At 36.8% G+C, this 11,579-nt stretch overlaps 1 protein-coding gene across 2 annotated transcripts; it reads left to right on the top strand.

The window, feature by feature from the left end:
- Positions 1-1,259: 1,259 nt before the first annotated feature.
- LOC148063046 (protein lifeguard 1) lies at positions 1,260-9,053 on the top strand. 2 transcript variants are annotated; one of them, XM_087812123.1, is made up of 11 exons: positions 1,260-1,319; positions 3,159-3,278; positions 4,061-4,205; positions 4,259-4,337; positions 5,527-5,580; positions 5,648-5,738; positions 5,794-5,831; positions 7,423-7,510; positions 8,178-8,267; positions 8,597-8,644; positions 8,875-9,053. In XM_087812123.1, exons 2-11 carry the CDS (start codon positions 3,183-3,185, stop codon positions 9,025-9,027), a joined length of 882 nt encoding a protein of 293 aa, XP_087668249.1. In that variant the 5' UTR covers positions 1,260-1,319; positions 3,159-3,182; the 3' UTR covers positions 9,028-9,053. The 2 variants fall into 2 exon arrangements, with proteins under 2 accessions (XP_087668249.1, XP_087668248.1); XM_087812122.1 differs by having other exon boundaries at positions 1,263-1,319; positions 3,156-3,278.
- Positions 9,054-11,579: the final 2,526 nt, after the last annotated feature.

Here is an 11,579-nt window from a genome sequence, read left to right as displayed (position 1 = left end):
TCACACATCACAACAACACACACACACACTGATGATACAATAGAGTCACACATCACAACAACACACACACACACACACTGATGATACAATAGAGTCACACATCACAACAACACACACACACACTGATACAATAGAGTCACACATCACAACAACACACACACTGATGATACAATAGAGTCACACATCACAACAACACACACACACTGATGATACAATAGAGTCACACATCACAACAACACACACACACTGATGATACAAAGAGTCACACATCACAACAACACACACACACACTGATGATACAATAGAGTCACACATCACAACAACACACACACACTGATACAATAGAGTCACACATCACAACAACACACACTCTGATGATACAATAGTGTAAAACAACACACACACACTGGTGATACAATAGAGTCACACATCACAACAACACACACACACTGATGATACAATAGAGTCACACATCACAACAACACACACACACTGATGATACAATAGAGTCACACATCACAACAACACACACACACTGATGATACAATAGAGTCACACATCACAACAACACACACACACTGATACAATAGAGTCACACATCACAACAACACACACTCTGATGATACAATAGAGTCAAACAACACACACACACTGGTGATACAATAGAGTCACACATCACAACAACACACACATTGAGCTTCATCAGATGATGACAATATGTTGTGTTATGAAGAGTCTGAGTTGAAGAAAGTTATTGTAAAATACTCTGGACTCTGCTGGTGGAGATCTGTGTTCCAGGTTCCCTCAGATAAACCTGGAACACAACAGATCTGGTCTCTCCTCCATCATTTTCTTTTCTCCTGCAATTCTTTACTGACCCACTTTACTGTGTGTATTTTCAGCATCTTCCACAATTCTCCCGCGAGCCGCTCGACAAATCTAGAGTGTGAAACATAGCAGCTTCGCGTCCTCCATCCATCCTCGGGAGCTTGTTAGGAGCCACCAACGGGTCCGAGCACGTCCAGGAAATGGATCTTCAACAGGTTCCTCTGCTGAGATGCTGCAGGAGAAACATCAGCCTCAGGATCGATGACAACAAAGGTTGACACACAAACGTCTAGCAGGTCTAATGGCGACTGAAGGACTTGGTCAGAGTTCCCCATCCGGCCTGACGAGGGATCCATGGTTCCTGCGGCTCCTCTGCTGATAGCAGGTGGACTATGACCCGGAGGAGGATCCACACCAGGAAGCGACGACACAGCAGACAGTTGGTCTCTCGTCTCTTCAATCCTTTCGTCGCCACAGCGGGAACGTTCAGAGTGAGTTTATTATCTCGTCTTCTATGTTGGTTTGTGTGGAGTCTGGAGCTCCATCGTCAGGATCAGGTGTTTGTCTTCATGGTGTGACTCCTGTAGGTACTGATCTCACCACGAGCAGGAAGTTCTGTTTCCTCCTTCGATCGTTCTCTCTGGACCTTCTACGACTGATCCGTCTCATCTGTGTCAATAACATGATGATACAAGTCAAAATAAGATCTGGTGCTTCATCAGGAACGACTCAGAGTTCAACGTGATTCACGTGTCAAAAAATATCAATATTTAACTAAAATATCAAGATATTTTTTCATGTTATCATAAAGGTATTTAAGAGGATTGTATCATTGGGTTTTAATTACATTTTTATAATTTATATTTCAAAAAGGTGTGTATGAATACATGTTTTTATAGTCATAATTAACATAATAATATTCACAATACGGACATTACTACACATATATCCTTGTTACTACACTATCACAACACCAGAGTCAAGTACTGGACAATACTACACATATATCCTTGTTACTACACTATCACAACACCAGAGTCAAGTACTGGACAATACTACACATATATCCTTGTTACTACACTATCACAACACCAGAGTCAAGTACTGGACAATACTACACATATATCCTTGTTACTACACTATCACAACACCGGAGTCAAGTACTGGACAATACTACACATATATCCTTGTTACTACACTATCACAACACCAGAGTCAAGTACTGGACAATACTACACATATATACTTGTTACTAAACTATCACAACACCAGAGTCAAGTACTGGACAATACTACACATATATACTTGTTACTACACTATCACAACACCAGAGTCAAGTACTGGACAATACTACACATATATACTTGTTACTACACTATCACAACACCAGAGTCAAGTACTGGACAATACTACACATATATACTTGTTACTACACTATCACAACACCAGAGTCAAGTACTGGACAATACTACACATATATACTTGTTACTACACTATCACAACACCAGAGTCAAGTACTGGACAATACTACACATATATACTTGTTACTAAACTATCACAACACCAGAGTCAAGTACTGGACAATACTACACATATATACTTGTTACTACACTATCACAACACCAGAGTCAAGTACTGGACAATACTACACATATATACTTGTTACTACACTATAACAACACCAGAGTCAAGTACTGGACAATACTACACATATATACTTGTTACTACACTATCACAACACCAGAGTCAAGTACTGGACAATACTACACATATATACTTGTTACTTCACTATCACAACACCAGAGTCAAGTACTGGACAATACTACACATATATATTTGTTACTACACTATAACAACACCAAAGTCTAGTAATCGACATAGGTTCCAAAACATGAGTTACACTGTTCTGACACTGGAGGGAGCCAGACAAAGTTTTCAATCTACTGTATTGCTGCAGCTTAAACGTTTGAATCCAACACCTTGTTTTCAACTCGAGTGTTTGCGCAACATTTAGTTTGGCGTTATTGAACCTGTTGTGATAGTGTAGTAACAAAAACCTCTAACAGGTGAGTCACAGTCGGACGAGCACGAGATGTCGTGCGCGAACATGCTAGCCGCTAATTTAGCTGTAAACGTGGAGATAAGAGTCAATTACGACAACAGCTCCATCAGCGCGACCGGCGTCGGTCATTAAGTAAACACTCGGCTCTATTAACGAGGCTCGAGGCCATCATTAGACGCGTTAGACACGGACGTGTTTGTGCGATACATCATTGTGTAATTACACACTTATTGGTTCCACTCTGACATCGTCTCGCTCGCGGCAGCAGCTCCTGCTGATCCTCACGTGACTCATGGATCAGACTCAAGGACGTGACGACCGGGCCTTCGGACCTCCGCCGGCGTACGGCGCCGACGGGAACGCCCAGAACTGGAGCTCCGGGTACAACGTGAGTTTGAGCTCTTGACGGGAAATCAATGAATCTGATCAGAACCGTTTGATGATTAACTTTCATCACGACTTATCAGAAGATTGACTAGTTATTGAATAAATGATCGACACGACGGGATGTCATTAAACTTAATGATTAATCTGAGGATAGTTAGTCCATGAATCATGTCAGTCAAGATCAAACAAACACCAAAAATAAAGGTAATAAAGCACATAAAACTTCTAGAAAAGTATGAAAAATGATTAAGATTTAAAAAAAATAATAAAAATAAAGAAGAAAATAATAAATGAGCTGATGGTAGAAATGTATGGTGCAATATTTATGGTTAATTTATGGTGTAAATATTTTGAATATATGATTATTTTAAAATTAAAAATAGGTTTTAAGAATAAAAAAACGGATAGTTTTAATTCTTATTATTTCTAACGTTATATAATATACTGTAATAAATAATCAAACTAAAAATATAATGTATTAATGATTAAAACATTTAAAAATAAATAAACAGTTGTCAAATGTTACAGAGAAAAATATAAAAATCTCAATTTAAAAATATTATTAAATGAAACAATAATTATATTTAAAAAGGTTTATGTATTAAAAACATATTAATATAGATTCATTATAAATGAATTATAAAAAGTCATATATTGTTGATCATCTTAAATCAAGAGTTTTATTTAAAACCAAATATGTTTTTGTAAATCAATAAAATAATATTGAAAATATAAGAAACAATAAAGACATCATAAAACAATAAAACATGTGTTTGTGTTCAGGCAGGAAATGGAGGCGTGTCCGTGGTCTCGGGTCAGTTCGTCAACATGGGCTTCTCTGAGGGGCCCCTGGACCCCCAACACTCGCCGCCCCAGTACATCGAGAGCGTGGAGCAGAACGTCTTCAGCGAGGCGTCGGTGCGACGAGGTGAGACGACCTTGACTTACGCCCTCGCTCGCTGACCTCTGACCCACGAGCAGGTTTTATCAGGAAGGTGTATCTGACCCTCATGCTGCAGCTGCTCGTCACCGTCGCCATCATCTGCCTCTTCCTGTTCTGGTGAAGATGCTTTCTATTCGTGCTTCTTAGTGTCACTTTAATCTATACTTATCACATATTTTATCTACAGAACAACATCTTTATTTTAGTTGCTTTATTTTATTTTTTAATATCAACCACAAACATATCATTAACTTTTACTTTAATATTTAACCTTTTTATATGAATAACTTATCATATTTTTATAATATAATATCCTTTTTATTTGAATAATAACCTTTTTTAATTCATAACCTATAATCATGTATTTAATTTAGTAAATTCTATTTTTTTCATATAATTAACTTTTACTAAAATATAAACTTATGATTCTATCATATCTTTCATTGAAGAACTTTTTTCTTTTTTTCTTTTATAAATTTGATTTTAAATACATAAATAACCTGTTTATCAATATAAATAATATATTTTTTTATAATCATATCATTATTTTAGTTGCTTTTTTAAAAATCAAAACAATATTTACATGTTTAATTATTGTTTATTTTGTATAAACCTTGTGTAATAATACTTTTCTTTTAAGTTCAGAAACAGACTTGACTTTACATTAAATCCTCAACATTAGTGTCAATCATTAAAAATATTGTTATTATTATTATTATTGTTGTTGTAATTGTTTTCCTGATCCTATTATTATTATTATTATTTTTTTTGTTATTATTATTGTTATTACTGTTATTGTTATTGTTGTTATTATTGTTATTATGATTATTATTATGATTATTATTATTGTTGTTATGATTATTATTATTATTTTGTTATTATTATTGTTATTACTGTTATTGTTATTGTTGTTATTATTGTTATTATGATTATTATTATGATTATTATTATTGTTGTTATGATTATTATTATTATTTTGTTATTATTATTGTTATTACTGTTATTGTTATTGTTGTTATTATTGTTATGATTATTATTATGATTATTATTATGATTATTATTATTGTTGTTATGATTATTATTATTATTTTGTTATTATTATTGCTATTATTATTGTTATTACTGTTATTATTATGTTGTTGTTATTATTGTTATGATTATTATTATTGTTATGGTTATTATTGTTATGATCATTATTATTGTTATGGTTATTATTAGTGTTATTAGTTTATTACTGTTATTGTTATTATTATAATTATTCTTTGTAGTTGTTGTTGTTATTATTATAATCCTGTCACGTCTTCAGGGGTCACCTGAGGGACTGGGTCCACGAAACCATCTGGTTCTTCTACTCGCTGGCGTAAGTTCTTCTTCTTCTTCTCTTCTTGTTGTTCATGGCACGACCTCTGACCTCTGACCCCTGACAGGATTGTGATGCCGATCCTGGTCATCATGCTCGTCTGCTGCGACGGCTTGAGGCGTAAAGTTCCTCTGAACTACATCTGCCTCGGAGTCTTCGTGAGTGTTGTTGGTTCAATCCTGCTGCCGTCGCTCACTGTCTGCTCTGTTTCAGACGCTCGTGGAAGGAGCCATGCTGGGCTCTCTGGCCGTGTGAGTTATTGATCATCAATCAGTTGTTGATCACAGGACCATGAATCATTTATTGATCACGTGACCGTGAATCAGCTGTTGATCATGTGACCATGAATCAGCTGTTGATCATGTGACCATGAGTCAGTTGTTGATCATGTGACCATGAATCAGCTGTTGATCATGTGACCATGAATCAGCTGTTGATCATGTGACCATGAATCAGCTGTTGATCATGTGACCATGAATCAGCTGTTGATCATGTGACCATGAATCAGCTGTTGATCACGTGAACATGAATCAGTTGTTGATCACGTGAACATGAATCAGTTATTGATCATGTGAACATGAATCAGTTATTGATCTTGTGAACATGAATCAGTTATTGATCTTGTGAACATGAATCAGTTGTTGATCACTTGACCACGAATCAGTTCTTGATCACGTGAACATGAATCAGTTGTTGATCACTTGACCACAAATCAGTTGTTGATCACTTGACCACAAATCAGTTCTTGATCACGTGAACATGAATCAGTTATTGATCTTGTGAACATGAATCAGTTATTGATCTTGTGAACATGAATCAGTTGTTGATCACTTGACCACGAATCAGTTCTTGATCACGTGAACATGAATCAGTTATTGATCTTGTGAACATGAATCAGTTATTGATCTTGTGAACATGAATCAGTTATTGATCACCTGAACTTGAATCAGTTATGATCACATGACCTTGAATCAGTTATGATCACATGACCATGAATCAGTTATTGATCACGTGACCATGAATCAGTTATTGATCACGTGACCATGAATCAGTTATTGATCACGTGAACATGAATCAGTTGTTGATCACGTGACCGTGAATCAGTTCTTGATCACGTGACCGTGAATCAGTTATTGATCACGTGAACATGAATCAGTTGTTGATCACTTGACCACGAATCAGTTATTGATCACATGACCACAAATCAGTTATTGATCACCTGAACTTGAATCAGTTATGATCACATGACCATGAATCAGTTATTGATCACGTGACCATGAATCAGTTATTGATCACGTGAACATGAATCAGTTATTGATCACTTGACCACGAATCAGTTATTGATCACGTGAACATGAATCAGTTATTGATCACTTGACCACGAATCAGTTATTGATCACATGACCACAAATCAGTTATTGATCACCTGAACTTGAATCAGTTATGATCACATGACCATGAATCAGTTATTGATCACGTGACCATGAATCAGTTATTGATCACGTGACCATGAATCAGTTGTTGATCACGTGAACACGAATCAGTTATTGATCACGTGAACACGAATCAGTTATTGATCACGTGAACACGAATCAGTTATTGATGAGTTATAACATGTTAGCAAGAGTCAGATTTAATTTAGGTTCTTATGTTGCCTTTTAATTATATTATAGTTTTTTTGTTTTGTTTTTCATGACGTCATTTATTTAATTTGTTGTAGTATTTTCTTTAACATTTTTTTTATTTTATTATCTTGAGAAAACATTTTGCTGCAGAAGTTCTTTGTCAACCACATTAATGCCTTCACGCTGTGATCCGAGTCTCTCACCGATGTGTCTGCAGGTTCATCCGGTCAGACGCGGTTCTGTGGGCCATGGGGGCGACGGCACTCGTTTCTTTCTCACTCACTCTGTTCTCCTTGAATACCAAGGTGAGACTCACTTCCTGCTCTTATTTTCCCACTTCCTATCACAGTCACTTCCTGCTCGTATTTTCTCACTTCCTGCTCTTATTTTCTCACTTCCTGTCACAGTCACTTCCTGCGCTTATTTTCTCACTTCCTGTCACAGTCACTTCCTGCTCGTATTTTCTCACTTCCTGCTCTTATTTTCTCACTTCCTGTCACAGTCACTTCCTGCTCGTATTTTCTCACTTCCTGTCACAGTCACTTCCTGCTCTTATTTTCCCACTTCCTGTCACAGTCACTTCCTGCTCTTATTTTCTCACTTCCTGTCACAAGTCACTTCCTGCTCTTATTTTCTCACTTCCTGTCACAGTCACAGACAAACTTCTCTGTTTATTCAAGTTTTAGCTTCTTTATGTTTATTTTTTCACTTGATAAATTCGACATCTTTTCTTTTTTCTCCTTTCACTCTCTCTCTCACTTCACCTTCCTCTATCTCTCTCCTTCATTCTCTCACTTTGTCTCTCGCGTCTTTCCTTCTCTTGCTCTGTCTTCCTCTCCCTCCATGTATTTCTCTCTCTTTGAATTCCTCTCCCTCCATCTTTCTCTTTATCTCCCCATCTTTATTCCTCTCTCTCGCTCTGTCTCACTCTGTCTCTCACTCTTCCTCTCATCCCTCCATCCTCTCCATCAGTGGGACTTCACCATGGCGTCTGGAAGTCTGTGGGTTCTCTCCTGGAGCATCCTGTCCTTCGTTCTGCTCTGTGCCATCATTAGGTCTCAGGTCAGTCCAAGAGAAACTTTCTTCCTGGAGGTCACAGGGGTCAAAGTGGGGTCAAAGGGCAACAAAATTCCCCCCCAAAAAATGTATTCATTCCTTTACTTGATTCTCATATTATTTTACTTTTTAAATGTCACTTAAAATAATAATAATTGAGTTTATTTCCTAAGTGTCTTCATCATCTAATTTAATATGTATTTTTATATATAATGTTTATTTTATTTGTTCACTTCAGTTTCTCACGTCTTTTATATTTTATATATTTTCTGAACCAAGACTTTGGACCAGGAAGTTGAAAATGTGTTTTGTTTTGTTTCTTCATGAACTTTTAGTTCCTTCACATCTTATACGCGAGTCTGGCCACGCTTTTGTTCTCACTGGTGAGTAAACACTTGGAACCATCAGGACACAAATAAACAAGAGAATCAATCAAACCAAGGATCAGATTTTTTAACTCAAATTCTGACATTTTAATTAATAATTTTTTAATTGATTTGTTTGCTCTCTTCCTTCCTTCCCTCCTCTCTTCCTCCCTCTCTTCCCTCCTCTCTTCCTCCCTCTCTTCCCTCCTCTCTTCCTCCCTCTCTTCCCTCCTCTCTTCCCTCCTCAGTACCTGGTGTTCGACACTCAGTTGATCGTGGGAGGTAAGCACAGGAAGCTGCAGATGTCTCCTGAAGAATACATCTTCGCTGCCCTCACACTGTACTTGGACATCGTGATGATCTTTACTTTGCTGCTTCAGTTCATGAACATCTGTCGCTGACACGCGTCACAAACACTCCAGTTCAGTTCAACCTCCACGACATCTTGAATAAAACATTCAGATTCAACCAAAGCTTTTTGTGTCTTATGACGAGAAATTAACATTTTATTAGGAGTGTGTTTATAGTCAAGAGTGTGTGGATACGTATTATGATATAAAGTGATAGTGTAGTAACAAGTATATATGTGTAGTATTGTCCAGTACTTGACTCTGGTGTTGTGATAGTGTAGTAACAAGTATATATGTGTAGTATTGTCCAGTACTTGACTCTGGTGTTGTGATAGTGTAGTAACAAGTATATATGTGTAGTATTGTCCAGTACTTGACTCTGGAGGTTGTGATAGTGTAGTAACAAGTATATATGTGTAGTATTGTCCAGTACTTGACTCTGGTGTTGTGATAGTGTAGTAACAAGTATATATGTGTAGTATTGTCCAGTACTTGACTCTGGTGTTGTGATAGTGTAGTAACAAGTATATTTGTGTAGTATTGTCCAGTACTTGACTCTGGTGTTGTGATAGTGTAGTAACAAGTATATATGTGTAGTATTGTCCAGTACTTGACTCTGGTGTTGTGATAGTGTAGTAACAAGTATATATGTGTAGTATTGTCCAGTACTTGACTCTGGAGGTTGTGATAGTGTAGTAACAAGTATATATGTGTAGTATTGTCCAGTACTTGCCTCTGGAGGTTGTGATAGTGTAGTAACAAGTATATATGTGTAGTATTGTCCAGTACTTGAGTCTGGTGTTGTGATAGTATAGTAACAAGGATATATGTGTAGTATTGTCCAGTACTTGATTCTGGTGTTGTGATAGTGTAGTAACAAGTATATATGTGTAGTATTGTCCAATACTTGACTCTGGTGTTGTGATAGTGTAGTAACAAGTATATATGTGTAGTATTGTCCAGTACTTGACTCTGGTGTTGTGATAGTGTAGTAACAAGTATATATGTGTAGTATTGTCCAGTACTTGACTCTGGTGTTGTGATAGTGTAGTAACAAGTATATATGTGTAGTATTGTCCAGTACTTGACTCTGGTGTTGTGATAGTGTAGTAACAAGTATATGTGTAGTATTGTCCAGTACTTGACTCTGGTGTTGTGATAGTGTAGTAACAAGTATATATGTGTAGTATTGTCCAGTACTTGACTCTGGTGTTGTGATAGTGTAGTAACAAGTATATATGTGTAGTATTGTCCAGTACTTGACTCTGGAGGTTGTGATAGTGTAGTAACAAGTATATATGTGTAGTGTTGTCCAGTACTTGACTCTGGTGTTGTGATAGTGTAGTAACAAGTATATATGTGTAGTATTGTCCAGTACTTGACTCTGGTGTTGTGATAGTGTAGTAACAAGTATATATGTGTAGTATTGTCCAGTACTTGACTCTGGTGTTGTGATAGTGTAGTAACAAGTATATATGTGTAGTATTGTCCAGTACTTGACTCTGGTGTTGTGATAGTGTAGTAACAAGTATATATGTGTAGTATTGTCCAGTACTTGACTCTGGTGTTGTGATAGTGTAGTAACAAGTATATGTGTAGTATTGTCCAGTACTTGACTCTGGTGTTGTGATAGTGTAGTAACAAGTATATATGTGTAGTATTGTCCAGTACTTGACTCTGGTGTTGTGATAGTGTAGTAACAAGTATATATGTGTAGTATTGTCCAGTACTTGACTCTGGTGTTGTGATAGTATAGTAACAAGGATATATGTGTAGTATTGTCCAGTACTTGATTCTGGTGTTGTGATAGTGTAGTAACAAGTATATATGTGTAGTATTGTCCAGTACTTGATTCTGGTGTTGTGATAGTGTAGTAACAAGTATATATGTGTAGTATTGTCCAGTACTTGATTCTGGTGTTGTGATAGTGTAGTAACAAGTATATATGTGTAGTATTGTCCAGTACTTGACTCTGGTGTTGTGATAGTGTAGTAACAAGTATATATGTGTAGTATTGTCCAGTACTTGACTCTGGTGTTGTGATAGTGTAGTAACAAGTATATATGTGTAGTATTGTCCAGTACTTGACTCTGGTGTTGTGATAGTGTAGTAACAAGTATATATGTGTAGTATTGTCCAGTACTTGACTCTGGTGTTGTGATAGTGTAGTAACAAGTATATATGTGTAGTATTGTCCAGTACTTGACTCTGGTGTTGTGATAGTGTAGTAACAAGTATATATGTGTAGTATTGTCCAGTACTTGACTCTGGTGTTGTGATAGTGTAGTAACAAGTATATATGTGTAGTATTGTCCAGTACTTGACTCTGGTGTTGCAGGAAGGAAAATCTATCACCATAATAAATATTTTATAACCACCCTTAAAGAAGAAGCTCCGCCCACTGAAAACACTTTGTTGTTCTGGAGATGAACCAATCACACCCACTCTGCTCTGATTGGTCAAGCAGGGAGATGTGTCACCACGCGTCATTAATCCGTCCCGACCTGGAAGCGAACCCGCTCTGGGGGAAATGAGAACCTTGGCAGAGGTATGCTCTTCCAAAGTGCTTGATGTTCGATCAAAAGTACACGTGAAGCCAGACG

The sequence above is a fragment of the Callionymus lyra genome, chromosome 17 (genome assembly GCF_982586985.1).
Source record: "Callionymus lyra chromosome 17, fCalLyr1.hap1.1, whole genome shotgun sequence".
NCBI classification, from domain to species: Eukaryota; Metazoa; Chordata; class Actinopteri; order Syngnathiformes; family Callionymidae; genus Callionymus; species Callionymus lyra.
The sequence above is the reverse complement of the archived record's forward strand: the minus strand, read 5'-3'. Positions and strand labels throughout refer to the sequence as shown.